The sequence below is a fragment of the Scleropages formosus genome, chromosome 3 (assembly GCF_900964775.1).
Source record: "Scleropages formosus chromosome 3, fSclFor1.1, whole genome shotgun sequence".
NCBI classification, from domain to species: Eukaryota; Metazoa; Chordata; class Actinopteri; order Osteoglossiformes; family Osteoglossidae; genus Scleropages; species Scleropages formosus.
The window spans coordinates 31,980,873-32,002,353 of NC_041808.1; the positions used below are offsets into that span (position 1 = coordinate 31,980,873).

The following is a 21,481-nucleotide window of genomic DNA, read 5'->3' on the forward strand; positions in this document are numbered from 1 at the left end:
TTTTATTTCGCTGTAACCTTCATCTAAAGTGACTGACGGTGTTAGTGTTGCACGTTAGGCGTCCAAGAATATATTTACCTATTAATACAGCAGGGACCTTCAGAGGGTGACACTTAGCCATTTTTTTTTACCTATAATAACTAATCCGTACGTCCCCAGTGTGTTTGTGTATAGGCTTAGTATAGGTGTTTTCTAAAACAATTCAGGTATTCTGGTCAACTGTGCTACAGCAGAGTAGGACTTAGTTTAAGTGTGGTAGGAAGTGTATAAAAATGCTTTTTCAATAAATTAAAATTTTTAAAATTCATTTAAATACATTTTACTTAAACTTTGCAAAATGGGAATTCTGTCTTAGTGTATTCTGCATTGAAGAAAGGTGTCAACACACGAAGCAATTAAATCAAATGTAAACGAATAAATGTAAAACATGTCTATCATTTTACTTGCATATTGTCCTGGTTGTAACTGAATATGCACCAAAAACCCAAGCAGTATTTACAGAAACTTTAATGTCAACGCTTCATCTGAACACCTGAAGTGTCACTGTCATTCTGTAACATCCCATATATAAAATGTCAAACTCCTTCTGGAACAGCATTCTAGTGATACAGCCACGTCACCGTCTTTGGCTGCTGTTTTTCTGGCAGGCAGAGTCCTCGTGGCTCAGAACCAGGGGTTCCCAAAGCGAACCTGGGCCTGCAGCTCTTTGATCTCCTGAAGAAGCTTTTCATTTTGCAGATCCAGCTATAGGATAAAGCAAGAAAAATTATTTTTTCATATCATTCAACAATTGTGATTTTACACTTAGAAACACGTGTCGCAAGCACATAATTCCAGATGAGGGTCCAACCTTTATGGCGTATTTATAGGACTGCTCTGCTTCCAGTCGTTTTCCTGCCTGAAAGGTTAACAGAAGACAGGACACTTTCAGAACCAGCTGGAGTGACTTGGTCACACACTACGGTCTAATTCTGGGAAGCCAGAAGTACAACGGCTAGAGGCTTCCCTCTGACTCCTGCAACACACACACACACACACACACACACACACACACACACACACACACACACACACACACACACTCTTCTAGTAACCACTTGCCGCGGACAGAAGTGAAGAGCCTATCGTGGAATCACTGTGTGCTAGGAGGGGTACACTCTAGATTGGACCCAAGTGCAGCAGCAAGGAACCACACGTGCACACATTCAGTCAAACAGGCGCACACTATGGGCAATTTAGCACTGCGAGTTCACTTGAAACACATTAAACTGTGGGAGGAAACCCAAGCAGACATGGGGAGAACATGTAAATTCCATACAGACTGAGCTGGATTCAAACAGCCCAGGTGCGATGAGGTAGCAAAGCTACCTGCTGCTCCACCATGCCAACTGGGACACTGTAATTTTGCATTATATTGGACCCATGACCATTAGGCTGATCTTGGGGGGCTGGTATTCCAGACCCACATTAAAGATGAGCCAGAACATACTATAGCATGGCTCCTCTACTTCTACTTCCACCAGCAGGTGGTACTGACATTAGGATATCTTCCAGATGCTGACCTGAAGGCACACCAGGGACAGGTAACCCCACACCTCTGCATTGGTGTTGTTCAAAACATTGGCTTCCATCAAGGCGTCTTCGGCCTCGGTCAACTCCCCAAGCTAGTTACAAACACACACAGACATGCAAATGCATACTTATGTGAACCATCACAAGATCAGCAGGAAGCATAATGATTAAGGAAGCAGTCCATTAGCCTAAAGGTATCTGGTTCTTATGTAATGCAATAGTTCAAGCAATCTGCTATATCAATATTCTCACACACACATGCATTGTCTGAAACCGCTTGTCCCGAGCGGGGTTGAGGTGAGGTGGAGCCTAACCCGGCAACACAGGGTGCAAGGCTGGAGGGGGAGGGGACACACCCAGGACAGGATGCCAGTCCATCACAAGGCACCCCAAGCAGGACTCAAACCCCAGATCCTGCGGAGTGCATAACCCGGCCAAACCCGCTGCACCACCATCCCCCTATATTAATATTCACCTCTCAGAAAACTACACAGCTCTACAAATGAGTGAAAATGTAAGTTGCTCTACAGAAAAAGCCTTGATTAAGAAGGTTAAAAACAGTAATACAGACTAAAATATATCTCGTGGCAGGTCATGTAGTAAGATAAGTGTTTTGAGGTTCCCTATATTGCAGTTGAGGGGGGGTGCGGTGGCACAGTGGGTTGGACTGGATCCCGCTCTCCGGTAGGTCTGGGATTCAAGTCCCGCTTTGGGTGCCTTGCGACGGACTGGCGTTCCGTCCTGGGTGTGTCCCCTCCCCCTTCAGCCTTACACCCCGTGTTGTTGGGTTAGGCTCTGGCTCCCCGTGACCCCGTATGGGACAAGCGGTTCAGACAACGTCTGTGTGTCTGTGTGTGTGTGTGTGTGTGTGTGTGTGTGTTGCAGTTTTCTTGAGTGAATACTGTACTGTATATTACAAAGCACATATCTCCCATCTGGGGTCACTTCTGTCTGCAACATCACCATACTGACACCCCTGTGACATATGCAGTGTTTCTAATGCTGACTCACGTTACTCTTATGACTATTCGCAATCACAGATGATGTACAAGGCATCAAAGCCTGGAAAATGATTTTAAATGTGAAGATACAAACATGTTTATGGTATGAGATCATCCACAATAAAACATTTCTAACGGAAGGCAGGTAGTGCACCAAACTATTGTCCTTTAGCTGAATTCTTACATAACCAAAGATGAAAATGAAGAGCATTACTACAAAACAGCTGGCGAAACAGTGCAGGTCGATTTTAGATGAAGTTGCAGCAGATACTGTAGCATAGTGCAGCTGCCTTCTGCTCGAGTTTTGATCTAACCTTCTGCTGTAGTACCCTTGATCAAGGTACTTAACCTGTATTGCTCCAGTAAAAATGACCCTGCTGCAGAAATGTGAATCATTGTATGGAGCTTGGGGGGTGCAGTGGTGCAGCGGGCTTGGCCGGGTCCTGCTCTCCGGTGGGTCTGGGGTTCGAGTCCCGCTTGTGGTGCCCTGTGACGGACTGGCGTCCCATCCTGGGTGTGTCCCCTCCCCCTCCAGCCTTGCGCCCTGTGTTGCCGAGTTAGGCTCCAGCTCGCCACGACCCAGCTCGGGAGAAGCGGTTTATAATAATAATAAAATCAATAATGTAGTTACCTGGTAGCAGGCAATGCCAAGGCCGAGCCAGGTGAGACAGGAGGGGGAGCTTTTACAGGCACGCATGTATGTGGTTTTAGCCTTTTCAAACTGGGGAAGACAGAATTGTCAACGCAGAACAAAAACAGAACTCGATTACTCGATTTCTTTTGTCAGTAGCTTTATGAATTATAACTTGAGCATAAGACCATCTAGTCAGGTCTGTTCGGACTAAGATGCAAGAAGAAACAGCTCAACTAACAATGTTCTGTTGACTTTGCTGCCCAGTCATACAGTGTTTTCACAGAATCCTCTTTATCATACTGCTATTTAACTGAAACATTCTCCTTCTTTATGTAAAGAAAATGAATGAAATGTGATGTTGGGAGAAGTACACATGACATGTAAATTCCAAAGATAAGTTTTTAAACATCCTTTGCCGTTTTTTCTATATTACATTCTTTCTGCAACATAAAAACGCATTTTTATTTAATTAATTATACAGACATCCCTTGACTTTGGAAATTAAGCCATTCTTGAAAACAGTGTGGATGTTGAAATTTTGGATACTAAATGCGTATTTCTCATTATTTGAAATGGAAAAAATAATATGCTCTAAGCTCGTATTAAAACCCCGAACAAATTTCACATTTCAGCACTACATAAAACACACAAATCTGCATTCATATTTGGTTATTCGGCAGATGCTCTTCTCCGAAGCGATGTACATCTCAGAAAACAAAGCACAAGTGCATTACAACTGTTACTTTTGCTCTCCTGCTTCGAGCCCATCCATGGAAAACCCAGGGCAGTTTTCAATCCTGAAAACTCCAGAGTCAGAGTTACTGCTCCAGGGTTATTCCTACTTTTCTTCTGAAATCATCACTTCTCTGCAAGATGAGCAATAACTAACCAGGAATCCACTGAACACATTACATTTAACACCTTTCTAAAACTGTGCACTGATGCTAAAATTAACACCTGAAAAACCATCAGCTAAACGTTTTCCTATTAATTGCTCTGCTGTGTCTGCAATGATTCAGTTAAATAACACGCGCAATGTGGCCGACAGACACTCCTGTGGAATTTCATACAGTTCCCAACATGCCCAATCGTCTTGCACCAACACTCTCAGATTCCTAACCCACCAACAGACTCAGAAATACGGATGCAGATACACCAACTACAGTACATTACTGCAGTTCTACTTTACTCACGCCAGACATCCATCCATCTTCCTCCGCTTTTATCCGGGGCCGGGTCGCGGGGGCAGCAGTCCGAGCAGAGTGCTCCAGACCTCCCTCTCCCCGCACACCTCCTCCAGTTCCTCTGGGGGAACCCCAAGGCGTTCCCAGGCCAGCCGGGAGACATAGTCTCTCCAACGTGTCCTGGGTCTGCCCCGAGGCCTCCTCCCAGTGGGACAAGCCCGGAGCACCTCCCCAGGGAGGCGTCCAGGAGGCATCCGGAACAGATGCCCGAGCCACCTCAACTGGCTCCTCTCGATGCGGAGGAGCAGCGGCTCTACTCCGAGCTCCTCCCGGGTGACTGAGCTCCTCACCCTATCCCTAAGGGTGCGCCCAGCCACTCTGCGGAGGAAACTCATTTCTGCCGCTTGTATCCGCGATCTCATTCTTTCGGTCATGATCCAGAGTTCATGACCATAGGTGAGGGTAGGAACGTAGATCGACCGGTAAATTGAGAGCTTCGCCTTACGACTCAGCTCCCTCTTCACCACAACAGACCGGTACAATGACCGCATTACTGCAGACGCCGCACCGATCCGTCTGTCGACCTGCCGCTCCATTTTTCCCTCACTCGTGAACAAGACCCCAAGATACTTAAACTCCTCCACTTGAGGGAGCAACTCCCCCCTAACCCGGAGGGAGCAATCCACCTTTTTCCGACTGAGAACCATGGCCTCGGATTTGGAGGTGCTGATTCTCATCCCCGCCGCTTCGCACTCGGCTGCAAACCTCCCCAGTGCACGCTGCAAGTCTTGACCTGATGAAGCCAACAGGACCACATCGTCCGCAAAAAGCAGAGACGAGATCTCGCGGCCACCAAAACAGACACCCTCCGTTCCCTGACTGCGCCTAGAAATTCTGTCCATAAAAATAATGAACAGAATCGGTGACAAAGGGCAGCCCTGGCGGAGTCCAACATGCACCGGGAACAGGTCTGACTTACTGCCGGCAATGCGAACCAAGCTCCTGCTCCGGTCATACAGGGAACGAACAGCCCGTAGCAACGAGCCCCGAACCCCATAATCCCGAAGCACCCCCCACAGGATGCCACGAGGGACACGGTCGAATGCCTTCTCCAGGTCCACAAAACACATATGGACTGGTTGGGCAAACTCCCACGAACCCTCCAACACCCTAGTGAGGGTATAGAGCTGGTCCAGTGTTCCACGGCCAGGGCGAAAACCGCATTGCTCCTCCTGAATCCGAGGTTCGACTATCGGTCGGATTCTCCTTTCCAGTACCCTGGCATAGACTTTCCCAGGGAGGCTAAGGAGTGTGATCCCCCTGTAGTTGGAACACAATCTCCGGTCCCCCTTCTTAAAAAGAGGGACCACCACCCCGGTCTGCCAGTCCAGAGGCACCGTTCCCGAACTCCACGCGATGCTGCAGAGGCGTGTCAGCCAAGACAGCCCCACAACATCCAGAGACTTGAGAAACTCGGGGCGGATCTCATCCACCCCCGGAGCCTTGCCACCGAGGAGTTTTTTGACTACCTCAGCAACTTCAGCCAGGGTAATGGACGAGTCCCCCTCCGAGTCCCCAGCCTCAGCTTCCTCTACGGAAGGCGTGTCGGAGGGATTGAGGAGATCCTCAAAGTACTCCTTCCACCGCCCGAGAACATCCTCAGCTGAGGTCAGCAGCGCACCACTTCCACTGTAAACAGTGTTCGTGGAACACCGCTTCCCCCCTCTGAGTCGCCGGACGGTTTGCCAGAATCTCTTTGAGGCCGACCGAAAGTCTTCCTCCATGGCCTCACCGAACTCCTCCCAAGCCCGAGTTTTTGCCGCGGCGACTGCCAGAGCCGCGCTCCGTTTGGCCCGTCGGTACCCGTCAGCTGCTTCAGGAGTCCCATGAGCCAGCCAGGCCCGATAGAACTCCTTCTTCAGCTTGACGGCATCCCTTACTTCCGGTGTCCACCACCGTGTTCGGGGATTGCCGCCGCGACAGGCACCGGAGACCTTATGGCCGCAGCTCCGAACAGCCGCACCGACAATGGAGGAGCGGAACATAGTCCATTCAGACTCAATGTCCCCCACCTCCCTCGGGACCTGGTTGAAGCTCTGTCGGAGGTGGGAGTTGAAGACCTCTCTGACAGGGGCCTCCGCCAAACGTTCCCAACAGACCCTCACTATGCGTTTGGGCCTGCCAGGTCTGTCCAGCTTTTTCCCCCGCCATCGAATCCAACTCACCACCAGGTGGTGATCAGTTGACAGCTCAGCCCCTCTCTTCACCCGAGTGTCCAAAACATATGGCCGAAGGTCAGAAGAAACGACTACAAAGTCGATCATCGACCTCCGACCTAGGGTGTCCTGGTGCCAAGTGCACTGGTGGACACCCTTATGCATGAACATGGTGTTCGTTATGGATAAACCGCGACTAGCACAGAAATCCAATAACAACTCACCGCTCGGGTTCAGATCAGGGAGGCCGTTCCTCCCAATCACGCCCCTCCAGGTATCACTGTCGCTGCCCACGTGGGCGTTAAAGTCCCCCAGTAGAACGACAGAGTCCCCAGTGGGAGCGCTTTCCAGCACGCCCCCCAGGGACTCTAAAAAGGCCGGGTACTCTACACTGCCGCTAGGCGCATAAGCACAAACGACAGTGAGAGACCGTTCCCTGACCCGAAGGCGTAGGGAGATGACCCTCTCATTCACCGGGGTAGACTCCAACACATGGCGGCTGAACTGGGGGGCTATTAATAAGCCCACACCAGCCCGCCGCCTCTCACCCTGGGCAACGCACGCCAGACATGAATTCCAAATTTTTTTGGACATGCTTGGATAAATTCCGTTATAGATTTTTGTCCCATAAATTGAAAATTGAGTATCAAATGCCAAGAGCTGTTTTACTGAAATTTAGGATAGTTTGTAAATTGAGGGATCCCTGTAATCATTGGATAACCGCTACAGTTTCAATTACTGATCAATTACCCATAGTCCAACAACTGCATTCTGTAATGGGCCACCAGCAGGGATGTGCAAATGCTGGCCATCTCACCTTCCCTTCCTTCAGGTAGATTTCTGCAAGACGCAAGTAGACCGCATGTGTGTCTGCAGGATCTGCCACTAGGTCCAAGGTCCTCTTGTAACAGTCCTTGGCCTCACCGTAGCTTCCCGTCAAAAAGTGTAAGTGTCCAGACCACGCCCACACATCTGGGTTCTGATTACAACATCGCCTTTGTTTTATTCGATTTAATTATACAGAAAGCTAAATTAAACACAGCATGCGTTAGAAAACATGTACTACTTTTACTAGAATTTCACAGCTCACTAATACTTTCATCCTGCTTACCTCAAAAGTGTCCTTTAGTGCCTCCTTCAAGCTAACTTCAGCACTGCCAAAGTCACCACTCAGCAGCTGCAGTCTGGCTAAAGCCAAGTAGTAGGAACTACTCGGGCCTCCCTCTGGACACAGAAGTTCCTGGGCTAGTGCTCTTTGTGCCATCTGGAGAACATCAGGGACAGGAGCACAGTAGAAGTTCAACAACCCTTTCAGATACACCAAACTAAAAATGTGAAACAACAGCAGGCTCAGTGATGTCTGTGTATCTTGTATGTATCTGAACGGGCTCCTTACTGACCTGAAGTGCATTGCTGTCCAGCAGGAACCTCACTGTCTCCATGTAGATGGTGGTGCTGAGCTTGACAGATGAGCTGTGGCACCGAGAGGTCACAGGTCTGGGGTCAGGGGCAGTAGGAGTGCCTCCCAACTCTTTCTTGCCTTGGTTGCTGTACGAATCAGTGGCCATTTGCCCTGCATTAGCCTCTGCATCTGCATCTCGCAAAAAGGACTTGACATCAGTGTTAGGACAACATGACAGACCAGAACAACACGCTCTTCAAAGCTTGAGGATTCATTTGTCTTATTTAAATGGAAACTCACTGGATCTCATGGCTGGGTTGTGCTGTGGAACCCCTTCCTTGTGTGTTTCTGTCTTGGTCTCACTATTGATTAACATAGTCTTGACTGGAGTTGTCTTCAGCTGCTTGTTGGCCTCCAAGAAGGCCATCTCTGCCTGGATGGCATTTTCCTGTCCTTCGTAGAACAGTCCTAACCACACGGGCATGAGTCTCAAAGTTCAGTCTGTTAAATAACTGGAGGTCAAAAACAATTCTCTGAAGATATCCGTATTTTTTAATAATATTTAATTATTTTATTAACAAAACACATCCCATTTCGCTCCTGGAAATCATTTTTGGTGGCCTGGATACGCCCTCACCAAACAGCGTCCATGCTGTCACGCTGGTCGGAGCTACACGGGTTGCCCTTTCAATGAAGGTCTCCGCCTCCTCAAAGTGACCTGCCATCTCTGCTAAGATCCCACACATCAGGAGACTGCAGACAGGCCAAAGCAGCAGTGTTAGAATCATTTCCATTGTCCAGCCACTCTTTACGGTTGGCTGCTGATGTTGATGTCTGGCAGTGCCACTCCTTGCCCATCTCCCCACCTTGGCACATGTGACTGATTGACAGACACAGCTTGTCGTAAGCACTCCTCCGCCTTCAGGTAGTCTTTGGTCAGCAGGTGAAAAACTCCGTAGTCAAACCAGTGGCCCGGGTCCCTGCTGTCTCGAGCAATCCGCTGTGGAAGCAGGATGGGGAAAACATAACCTTAGTCACATTCATCTACACATCAGCCTCATCAGCACGACAGTGATATTTTGAGTGCTGTGATGTTACATACTCTGGTGTTTCAAAGGAGACAACTCGCTTAGAGTGACGTTAGTATTTTGATAAAGGATCTGCATTGTTTGGAACCCAGAGGCATGTAGCTGGTGGACTGTAAGTAATACCTCCTGATAGTAGGTGGCAGCCAGCTGGTAGTCCTGGTTCAGCTGGGCTTCTAGGGCAAAGTGCTTGAGCTGGGCACAGTTGAGTGGGGATCCAGGCTGGTCCTCCGGAGCATCCACTGAGAGGATCTGTGGGGACATGGAGGACAAAGGTAGAGAGTAGTTGTGGCTTGTTGGGAAAATGCTAAACAGTTTAGCAGGCAGAAAAATTTGCAAGAACATCGATCTGTAAAGTGAAGGGTGGTGGGTGAGATCCCTGAAGAGACTTTAACGTTATGCTGTAAATGGGTACTTAGTTCTGAATTGCTCAACCTGAATTCATCGATTAAACTGTAAACCACATTGAATAAAATGGGCTAAGCAACAGAATGATGTAGAATGTGAGCAGTGTTGGGGGGGTGGAAGATGTACAATAAAGAGATTAAGAGGAAAATGGAAAAAACAAGGAGAGAGAGACCTATCCAGGACCTATCCACTAGGCCTATCCAGTGGAGATACCAAACTTACTGGTATCCAAAGCTTCTCAGTGTCTGAAGTTCATAGGATTTTGAGCTGCATGGTACACTGGTGTCACAGTGGTAGGTGAGCGCTGTCACAGTGCATCATTCTTGCTGACCTTGTTGAGGGCGACGTGCATCTCATCCACCAAGAACACATACAGCTGGCTCAGGAATCCTTGCAGCTGCTCCTGATCAGTGAAGGCCTCGGTCCGCAGCATCTTCTCTCTTGCTATCCGTACCACTGAGTGCTTTGCGATATACACACCAAACCCACACAAACACATATATATGCCATCCATACATACATATCAGACACGGTAGAGTTACATTGTTATAAAAAAGAAACAATAGATACAGACCAGACATATTTTCCAGTAGTCTGTATACACACACACACACATATATATATATATATATATGTACATATACACACACAAGCTGTACCACTTGTCCCATACAGGGTTGCAGGAGCCTAACCTGACAACACAGGGCACGAGGGGGAGGGGACACACCCAGGATGGGACGTCAGTCCATTGCAAGGCACCCCAAGCAGGACTCGAACCCCAGACCCACCGGAGAGCAGGACCCGGTCCAACCCAGTGTGCCACACCATATATATAGTTTCATACTATTATCATAGTATATATTTTATATAATATATATACACAAGAAGAAAGAGACCTATCCAGGACCTATTTACCGGGCCTATCCAGTGGAGATAGCAAGCTTACTGTATCCAAAGCTTCTCAGTGTCTGAAGTTCATAGGACTCTGAGTTGCATGGTACACTAATGTCACTGTGGTAGGTTTTATTATATATATATATATATATATATATATATATATATATATATATATATATATACACACATACATACATACATTTTCAGAACCGCTTAATAAAATAGTATATGGGACAAGCAGTTCAGAAAATGTGTGTGTGTGTGTGTATATATATGAAATAAAATAATATTTTGTCCTGTCCTGAGTGTGTCTCCTTCCCCTCCAGCCTTACGCCCTGGGTTGCCGGGTTAGGCTCTGGCTCCCCGTGACCCTGTATGGGACAAGCGGTTCAGAAAATGTGTGTGTGTGTGTGTATATATATATATATATATATACACACACACACACACACACAGACCACTGGGAAACACAAATGCACACTAAATAAATATTACAACAACAGTGCTGTATGTATTACATTTAGACCATTTACAGCCACTTTTTGTGCAATCCTGCATGCTCACCTTTATCTGCTCCTTGAAGGCAAAGTACTTCCCAGAGTAGTTCAGCTCTCCAATGAGCTGCGTCTTCCGCTGCTCCTGGGCTGCCAGGTCAAGCGGCTGCGAGCCAGACACCAAAGCAGCTCCAAACAACTGTTGGTACTGCTCCAGGATCTGGCCTGTCACACTATTAATCTGGGCTTGGTACTCCAACACTGCCTGACAAACACACACAGACAGTGGTAGGGTACGCACTCAAAACACCACATAACTGTGCTGAGTAAGTGACCACTAGGTGACAGTGGTAGATACAAATTCATCCATTATCAATAACATTATTTATCAGTTGTCACAGTACAGTCACACGCACTCATACACGGAAAAGGCAGTTTTGACCACCCAATTATCCGTGAGTAACCCGTGTGAACATGATGAGAACATTCAAATTCCACGGAAACTCAGCTGGATTCGAACCTACTGCCCGAACTCACAGCGCGGGAACTATGAAGCCGCAGCGCTTGCCGCCGCATCACACAGCTGCTCGTGAAAAATGCAGTTGAGGAAATGAGTGTGTACATGTATATGTGAGCATATGCATGATTATATTTATGTGTGCATTACTCTCTCAGCTCCAGCTGGTCTTCGTGGCAGAGGGGGTCTGGGAGGAATCAGTTCCATCACTCTGTCGGGCACACAGAGACACGTGCGAAGAGACACTTCGGAATCATCCGAGACATACAACTTCACTATTCCTGAGTCCGTAACCCCATCTTTCCACTAAGCAAAGGCCATGAAGGTAGGCCTTAAACATAGTTCTTTCCAGGTTATTCAGCTCCTTGCTCATTAACTCACTTCACATGAACATTCTAATATCACCTTTTCGCCAATTCCTCCGGAGGTCTCTTTGGCAGCAGGGGCTTTTCCAGGGAAATTTCAATGACAATGTACGTTCTGGCTTCCGTGTACATCTGCCACAGAAGGAAGAGACTCATCAAGTCTGCGTTCAGCAACACGCCCTGACATTACTGCAAGGTTCCCCCCAAGAGAACAGCTTGGAAGGAGCTGTGGACGAGCACACAAAGGGGATTACACGAGATAGGACCCAGTGATGTCACTAGGGTTGGTGTCACCCAGTGCGGTAACTCATGGTGTCGCCCCCCCAATGGACCTCCTCCTGTACCAGACCATACAGAATCCTAAGTAATGTTTTTTATACTAATCTTGTTTCTCATAAATCGTAATTCCCCTATATCACTGAATGTAATGGCAATAATAGTGACATATACAACCACACACACACACACACACACACTTTCTGACCCGCTTACCCCATACAGGGTCGCGGGGAACCGGAGCCTAACCCAGCAACACAGAGCGTGAGGCCGGAGGGGGAGGGGACACACCCAGGACGGGACGCCAGTCCATCGCAAGGCACCCCAAGCGGGACTTGAACCCCAGACCCACTGGAGAGCAGGACCCGGTCCAACCCACTGGACCACCACGCCCCCCATATACAAGTAGCAAAATAAAAATTACACGTTTAAATTACAATATCATACACACAGCCTAAATTTATTTACATTCACATAGTTTCATGTACATTCGATAAGGAAACAATAGAATTCGAGGTAAAAACGCGTATGAACTACATCAAAATTATGTTTATTTTAACGTTATTACATAGGTTCACAAATACTAATTACCACAATACTGTGGCTAAAACACCAGAAAATGTGACAAAATCAGCGACTATAAAAAAACAGCAGCGGCAACGAAAACAAGAGCACGTGCCTGTAGCGCGTGGAGACGAAACCACGTGATTCGAAGCCGTCACTGTAATTGGGTAATAATGAGAGCTGTGAGCGGAGTGCATTAGAAGGTTCAGAAAGTGAACGAGCGCAGAGTTTTACCCTTGCAGGTATGCTGATACATGTAAGCTGAGATTTATTACAAAAAAATGTTTTGTTGTTATAACTAACTAGAGGAATATTTTTCATAAAAAATAATGCTTAAACACTGCACAAACATTTTATAGACAGTCGTTTTGGTGTCACCCCCTCTGATGGTGTCACCCGGTGTGGTCCTCACCCTCCTAGTGATGCCACTGATAGGACCACGTGCCCTGGGTTAACGGGAGGACAGCTACGGATGGCACACTTGCAGAAATTGGGGAATCTGGTTGCGACAAATCTCACCTGACCCTCGGGGTTCCCCAGAACATCTATCTCCGTCAAACTCTCAGCTGCCGTCAGCTTCTGTTGAACCTGAAATGAACAGCAGGCAAGCTCATTTCTGCTCCACGGTTTTGTTTCGTGGGCTCGTTCGAGCAACTGTCGTCCTCTGAGAGGCAGTTGTTGAGTTGTGCTGCTCAAGGAAGATCCCTGCAGCAGTGTTTCGTGTTTGGACAAATGGATGAAGGATCTGGCTGCCGGCAGCTGGGGAAGCGAAAAAGCCCCTCTGTGTTAGAGGGATGATTCACTGCTGGTAATGAAGCAGCTAATCTGCCTCAATTAAGGATAATTGCTTTGAGAAGCCCATTTCCACCCGGATGCAACTGGCAGGGGTGGTGGAATTATACTTGGATCAAAGCCTCTTAGTGAGAGCGCAGGAGCTTTGGAAATTCAGTACAGTTCACCACCAGCTGTATCTGACCGTGTTAACAACCCAGCAGTCTCAAAGCTGTGCATTATGTCGCTTTACAATGTTCGAGAAGGTGGAACAATGCTATGATCAAACCCCTGGGACGCCTGCATGCCATACCGATTTAGAAACCACAATGGATGTTTCATTTACGCCGTGAAACGAAGACAGCTGCAATGTTTCAGAGCAGTTTTGAGGCTTACACCCTCATCTCACCTTCTTGGGCGCTTCCTTGGTTTCCTTGGCTGCTTTCTGCGTGTCGAACGGCCTGTTGGAGGAGGCTTGCCCTCTGCCCTGCAGCGCCGGCATCCTCATCGTCTCTCTCAGGACGCTGGTGTTTTGTTTCGTCTCAAATGCGAGGCGTAACATCGTTAACGCTGGAGTATTTCTCAGCAACGTTATGTTTCACATCTTCAGTTGGATGTTGGATTACAGATCTCCAGTGTCGGTGTAAAGTAATATGAAGGGCAATATTTATCGTGTGTTTTCACACAATTCCGTGTGAAAGCAATAATGCGATATCAAAAAATCACAAAGCAGGGTGGAATGATCATGCTTAATATGCCCGATGTGGTCAAACAAAGTATTCTGCCATCACCCTGTACATCTGGACTAGTTTAAATGCCATAAATGTGTACTTAATTGTGTGACTGTGTTGTTATAGACACTGCTCCTAAACTTCTTAAAAATCATTGGCTGAACAAATATATCAGTTAACAGTTGGAAAATCATTAAAGTGAATCAACCGCGAGTGAAAATGTTGTTCAATTGCCAGATGCAATCACCGACCTTAAATAAATAAAAATCCCGTACCGTAAGCCACTGTCAGATTCTCTGCCAAATCTGTGTGACTGAAATCATTCAGGCTTGACTTTCTAAAATTTGATTTTCACTTATTTCGCTACCTGGATCCCAGCAACGTGCATTGTTATTCTTTTTTGACTGACCTTTAACTTCTAACCGACCTGCTGTAAAACAGATGAATCTGAATAAAGGGGGCGGTAGGGGGCATCAGAACAAAGGTAATCCACATGTCAGCAGTCTGCAGTCTCTTAGCCACACTCACCTTGGCCTGCAAGTCAGTCTCATAGAACGGGTAAATGAGGTAAGCCCCCCGGATGTGTTTCACGCCGGGGTAAAGCAGGGGCACCATGTCCAGATAGGCCACCCCATGAAAGGGGATCTGAATCTCATCTTCTGCCTAATGGGCGTGCACAAGTAGACACACAACTCAGAGAACGAAAATGCTAGAGAGGAAGAAACTCAAGATTGTTGATGTTTCTTGAAAATATTTTTCCATACAAAGTATTACCACCCATTACAGCGGGAAAAGGTCAAAAGAATTACTTGGCTGAACTGTCCGGCTCCCCCAACCAGTAACAAAAGATGGAAAAGCTTTGTCTTTAGTGATGAGCAGCAAAGAGAAGCAAAGCCTCTCACCGGTTTGTCCTTGCCTTGCTTTCCACCTCTAGTGACCCCGGGATCAGGGGACCTCATGACCTCTACTGGCCACAATCTGCAGTCCACTATGCGTCGGATCAGACTGTGCATAGGAAGGAGGAAGTCTGAGATTGTGAAGGGTCCTTTGCTCTAGCTACACATGTTCAACCTGAAAGATCAAAGTGTTTAGAAACAAGACAAGATAGATAATACAGTTTATTTGTGCAGGCTGAGGGGACCTCTGGGTGCAGTGACACGACCCGCCACCACAATCCTGGGTTTCGTCATGACAAATGCCATTGGGTTTCTTTCACGTTATGCTTGCGTTCACATAAGTTTGCATATATAACTGAATGTAAATTCCATTTCCCTGCTGGTATGCATATATAGGTCATCCACAATGTTCCTGTCTAGAACTGATGTTGTGGGGACCAGTTCCACCTCATAACAACTTCCAGTGGTGTCTAAGTACACTACGGTACGAAGAAAATACGCCGCTGTTTCGTGATTGAAAGAGTTTTCTGAAAATCTTCAAAGTTTGCTAGTGGAAGGATGGAGGGAGATCACAGGATGGTTTTGTGCCTCACCAAGCCACTGCCCCTGCATCCATGAAGCATCGTCTCTCTGTGTCCCAGCTCACCCGCTTTCTGTTAGTCTCCACCTCCACACGGAACTCTTTCTCCTGGGACACACATGCAGTACCTGCTTTTCATTTCGCTTTATTCTGGATATGCATAAGCTAGATTTAGAAAACACTGCTCACACTACCTTCCACTCAAATAACTACTGTTATTTAACTAAAACATTAGTGTTCAAATCTGTGCAGCAGAAATAGACACTGTTTGCCTTCCACATCTGCCCACTTGGTGGTCCCACACACGAAAGGTAAAGCACGGAGGTTGTCGGTCCTGGCTCCGTTGTGGTGGAACGACCTCCCCCTCTCACTCAGAACTGCTGAATCTCTGTCCATTTTTAAAAAGGGTCTTAAGACTCACCTCTACTCACATTGCCCATGATCTTTTCAGTTCATGTAAGGTATAAATGTTCATGCACAATAACTTTAAGATCATGCCCGGATCAATCCTTTACACAGCTACTCCTGTAATGTAACGTAAATGTTTATACGTATCGCCAACAAAAAAAGAAATTACTAGGAAGGTCATTTGGAATCATGGTTATTCAGTTGGGGGTGTGGTGGCTCAGCGGGTTTGGCCGGGTCCTGCTCTTTGGTGGGTTTGGGGTTCGAGTTCTGGTGGGGGTGCCTTATGACGGACTGGTGTCCTGTCCTGGGTGTGTCCCCTCCCCCTCTAGCCTAATGCCCCGTGTGTGTTATTCTGATAAAGTTTCATGCAGTTATTTCTGTGATGTACATTGGTTCATATGGTGGAAACAAACTAACTCCACTTTAGAATCATGCATATATGTCTCTCTTCCTGCTAATGTAATGCAGACATGGTATTTTCTATGAAATGTACTGCCACGCCCCCACCCCTGCCCTAAGCAGACACACCTGCAGCACATTGGGGAACAGGGATATAAAGGGTTGCACTAAACGCATCGTCACGCAGAACCTCAGTTGAGAATACCGCAAACCCAGTGCCAGCGCTTTCTCCACGAGCTCCCTGGTGTTCCTGTTTCCTTGCCTCCTTACCCCGTGTCTTCATCTTCCTGATTCCCCAACCTACAGCTTTTCTCCTGGACCGCGACTTTCAGATTCTCCCTGGTACAACGTACACTCCTAGATATACTGCCTATTTTTGACTACGTTTTCTCGCCTGTCCCTTGTCTGGCCACGTCTCTTGAATAAATGACCCTGCAATTTGATCCGTCACCTCTCTGCCAGTCGGCGAACATGACATGTACATCGCTTTGGAGAAAAGTGTCTGCTAAATGAGTAAACGTAAATTTACTGTAGCTTTCACACTGTGTAAAAAACCCCCTGCTATGAGATAAAATATAGTGCAAACTTATGCTTCACACTCTTCCCGGGCAGGCATGCCTACAGTTACAAGAAAAATCTGTACAACTTTTTAAATTAACTGGATTTCTGCAAAAAAGATGTGAGCTGATTTTTATCCATAAAAATCAAAATAATTAAATAGATTTAAGCATGACTAAACAAAACGCATGTGCAAAATCATGCATCTTACTATCCTCAGTTCCTCAACGTAAGTACTCATGTCGTTTGAAAATTCAAGGTCATGGACAGGAAAAGTATGTGATCCCACAAATTTAATAATATTTGCAACCTCCTTTTGAAACCAAATGTTTCCTCCTCAGACCTACATCATCTGAAACCGCTTGTCCCATACAGAGTCGCGGGGAGCTGGAGCCTAACCTGGCAACACGGGGCGAAGGGCCAGATGGGGAGGGGACACACCCAGGACGGGACGCCAGTCCGTCGCAAGGCATCCCAAGCGGGACCCGAACCCCAGGCCCACCCACTGCGCCACCGCGCCCCCTCCTCAGACCTATACAGCACTTAATAGGAGTTTTGGCCCATTTGTTATCACAAAATTGATTCAGTTCATTTTTATTTCTGAGATGTCTTGCTTCAGATCATTCCTCAGTATTTCAGCATGAGATCAGAACTTTGCCATTCTAAAATGCAGACTTTCTTCTGTCTTACTGCAGCATTGTAATGTTGTATAACCCATCTTCTTTTGCGCTTCAGATCAGAAACAATGCCCTGACATTGTTATACATTTACATGTGGAGTTCTAGAATTCCTGATACAACTTGGAAGTTATTGTCCTCTTAATGATTTCAAAGTATCTAGGCCCTACAGCAGCAAAACAGCCCCACACCATGACACTGCCTCCACCAGTCTTCACAGTTGTGAAGAGGATTAGTCTTAGCAGGCAGCATCTTGTTTAGTTTTCTATCTAGAGTAAACATTTTGGTAAAAGTTCAGTTCTTGTCTCATCTATCCACAGTTGTCTTTGGTAAACTTGAAATAGGATTTCTCAAGAACCATTTCTGGAGAGGAGTGGTTTTACGATTTTTAGTCACCTTCCTGAAGACTGCGTGACATGCTCTGGCAGTGATTTTTGTAGGACACCCACTCCAAGGCAGAACAGAAAAGTTACTAAACTCCTTCATTCATGCGTCTGCTTTAACATTTCGTCTTCTGACCTTCTATGAAATCTCTTAAATTCTACAGATTATTACTTTCTGATTATTACTTCTTATAAGGCATGGCACTTCAAACCCACACCTGAATTTCACCTCACTGATTGGAAACCCTAACTCCAATGACCCTTTTTCCATCTAAAATCTTTCTTCAAGGCTCACATATTTTTTTTTAATGTCCATGACCTTCAATATTTAAAGAATACGTTTAATAAAGGTATGACAATGTTCAGTTTTTTATTTGCACCGTTTGTTTACCAGACTGTCATTATCTATTTTTCTCACATCACATTTTAGAAGCCATTCAAGGAGAAATCCATATAATTAAAATGGTTTCACAAGTGTTCTGTCACAACTGTATATTTATTTTCAGTTAAATCAATTTTTTTGACATAGCAAGTTAAATCTAAGGTCTTCCATGTATACTTTTATGCGAGTATTTCCATAAATAAGTCTTTTTTTAAGACAACTGAATTGTTTCCCTTTAGATAGTTTATTATTTTTAGAAAAACACTTCAGAATGTTTGCACTAATTAGCCTGACACTGATTTTTCCTGTTTAAAAGTAATGTGTGAAATTATAAAGCATTCAGGATGCCACTATTAGCCAGGTCTGAAAATAGCAGCTCTTAATAACTGGTGCACTGTACCTCTGTTGATGTCAGGTCCCCAACTTCCATCTCAGTGGGCTCCCCAATTACCCCCCCTGGAATAAACTGTGCGCCAGGGGCCAACATGGGGCCCAAGGGCCACCTTTTAGGTCTTGGGACAGTCTCCCGCTCTCCACCCATTTTGAGAACTCCATTGGAGAACAACAATACCTGGTCCTTCTGTAACAGAGAGGGCACAAAGTCATTGGAGAGTATAGTGCACTGAAGCTTGAGCAATCACTGAATTTTAGTACATTCTCTTAATATGAAAATTGTAGTTCTCCTAATCAGACCTCACCCAGTGCTTTAACCATAACACAAATTACTGTAAAACTGTGACTAAATTAATTTATAAATCTTTGTATAATAAAACTTATTGCTGTCCCAAATAATGAAAAATGAGGCCAATCTGAATTTCAGGGTGAATACATTACTCCACTTGCAACAGCAGAGCTGCATAAATGAGAGACAGACCCGATCATCTTTCCCAGCCTCACCTCAGTGGACAGGGGCACCTGAAGGGCAGCAACATAGTTGAAGGGAAGTCCAGTGTCATTACTCCAAACCTCAGGGACTGAGTAGGCAGTCTCTATAACCACTTTGAGCAGATTGGACTGTGAGAGCTGTACGTCAGAGAGCAGTGGCTCAGGGGTGCAGATGGTTACGTCCAGGGTGGGCTGTGAGCCAGGCGACAGAAGGCAAATACGTCACAGGAAAAGCCTTTCTCTGACCTCATCAACCTGCTTCTTTCTCTGCGACACACCCGAAAACACACAGATCATGGCTTTGTCATCAGCAACCTTGCCTTCTCTTTCACTCACGCATACACATACAAAAACACACACAGCATGGTTTTGTCATCAGCAACTTTCTTCCTCTTTCACATACGCACATACACGCAGACAAACACAATGACACATAGTAAGTGAACACGATTCATAAAATTCGGAAAACAATGACAAGCACAAAAATTGTGCTTGTCCACCCATATAAAGCCCATCCATGAGTATTAAACAGGTGTCTGTTTTATGCACACTAAAAGCTTTGTATAGAAGGACTGCTATACACACACACACACAAACACACACATTTTCTGAACCGCTCGTCCCCTATGGGGTCGCGGGGAACCGGAGCCTAACCCGGCAACACAGGGCGTAAGGCTGGATGGGGAGGGGACACACCCAGGACGGGACGCCAGTCCGACGCAAGGCACCCCAAGCGGGACTTGAACCCCAGACCCACCAGAGAGCAGGACCCGGTCCAACCCACTGCGCCACCGCGCCCCCCGACTGATATATATTTATGACATTAAAACAAGATTAACTGCATCCAAGTTAAGTTGATTAATTTAGCAGATGTACAAGCATCACCTTGCAGCTGCTGTCTTGTTGGGCTATTTCTCCAGGTGCACCTGGAGTTGGGTGCAGGGGAACTGTGGCGGTAAATGACCTGTGACCTAAACCACAACCAGTTTGAGAAAAGTAAACATCATTAACAACAGGAATCCTCTTTGCATGTTTTGCTACAATTTAACCAGAAGGTAGATTAATTGATTCACATCTCACCCTGCAGGAGAGGGACCAGGTCTACCACAGCCTGGCCAAGGACACTGGTTTTCTCCTCCTTTTGCTTCTTCTCCTTTGGAAGGATCTCAAGCACAGTCACTAAAAAAAAATTGAGTGTCAGTGCTTTAGGGATACCATGAAAGAAATCTGTGATGATTGCAAAAAATTCCCTTTGTACAATGTCACCCTTAATTTTTATTGCTTTCCCAGTAGGATCCATGATCGGGTACTCAAAAGGGGTACTCACAGATGATGGGTTTTTGCGCTATGTCATCTAGGGTAATGGTTCCATCATAGCAGTCAAAGCTGCAGGTGAACTTATACTCCACAAGAAGATCCGTAGCACTGTCCAGTCTCTGGGACTCTCCGAGCACGCTGTCGTTGAACTCGGCCCGCGCAAAACTGAGCAGGGGCTCGCCCTTGCTGAATTTCTGTAAAGCAAAGTGAGATTATTTATTAATTCATTCAATTATTTATTTATTTATCCATCCATCCTCCATAACCCTTGTCTAATGCAGGCTCGCGGTGGTCCGGAGCCTATCCCAGAAACACAGTATGTGAGAAAACTTGCGTTAAAACGGCATTAGAGTGGGAAACGCACTTTATGGAACCCAGCATGGTCAAAATGCAGGCAATAAATAACTGTGTAAAACACTAGATCAGCTTCCTAAAGTTAGTACAGTTCAGTCAAGGAAAGCTCACCATATTTTTACCACAGTGCAGAGTTATTTTTACGGGCACCGGCTTGTCTCTCGTTGCTTGAAGCGGATCCATGTTTGCGGCAAATCGATTAATATCGTGTAACTTTTAACTTTCTGTAGCAAATTCTAAAGCAACGGAGACGAAACGACTTGATCACTCTGCGGCAGGACAGCTTGAGAAGCGTTCGTCGGTTGCTAGGTAACGGGGCTCCACACAGAGAGTGTTTCTATGGAACGGGTGTAGCACAATTATACAGTACATTGTCGATTTTAAAATGGGAAAAGTGTTACTAATTTATAATATTCCTACAGCTGCGTGTGTAAAAGTAGTTATACGTTTCAACGGCCACATTTGGATGTGCTTAATAATATCTGTCGGAAGGCTAAACTAGGATAGGTAGGCAGAGGAGGTCCT

At 46.2% G+C, this 21,481-nt stretch overlaps 1 protein-coding gene across 1 annotated transcript; it reads right to left on the minus strand.

Moving 5' to 3' along the window:
* Nucleotides 1-415: 415 nt before the first annotated feature.
* cfap70 (cilia and flagella associated protein 70) lies at nucleotides 416-21,436 on the minus strand. Its single transcript, XM_018743019.2, has 26 exons — nucleotides 21,068-21,436; nucleotides 20,613-20,796; nucleotides 20,366-20,464; nucleotides 20,171-20,256; nucleotides 19,298-19,477; nucleotides 18,801-18,980; nucleotides 15,607-15,701; nucleotides 15,020-15,122; nucleotides 14,646-14,780; nucleotides 13,796-13,927; nucleotides 13,135-13,203; nucleotides 11,816-11,907; nucleotides 11,561-11,621; nucleotides 10,964-11,158; nucleotides 9,834-9,965; nucleotides 9,221-9,346; nucleotides 8,876-9,009; nucleotides 8,647-8,762; nucleotides 8,310-8,477; nucleotides 8,008-8,198; nucleotides 7,719-7,871; nucleotides 7,425-7,586; nucleotides 3,205-3,294; nucleotides 1,563-1,664; nucleotides 851-898; nucleotides 416-744 (listed from the first exon to the last, which is right to left on the minus strand). Exons 1-26 carry the CDS (start codon nucleotides 21,137-21,139, stop codon nucleotides 664-666), a joined length of 3,186 nt encoding a protein of 1,061 aa, XP_018598535.1. The 5' UTR covers nucleotides 21,140-21,436; the 3' UTR covers nucleotides 416-663.
* Nucleotides 21,437-21,481: the final 45 nt, after the last annotated feature.

What these genes read in the sequence shown, in the direction of transcription:
- cfap70 (XM_018743019.2), bottom strand. Translation starts at nt 21,139, where the DNA reads ATGGATCCGCTTCAAGCAACGAGAGACAAGCCGGTGCCCGTAAAAATA. An exon ending in CCTGGTCCCTCTCCTGCAGG is followed by an intron (nt 20,257 to 20,365) that starts GTGAGATGTGAA and finishes GTTGTGGTTTAG; the next exon opens with GTCACAGGTCATTTACCGCC. An exon ending in GACCAGCTGGAGCTGAGAGA is followed by an intron (nt 11,159 to 11,560) that starts GTAATGCACACA and finishes TGTGTTTGTCAG; the next exon opens with GCAGTGTTGGAGTACCAAGC.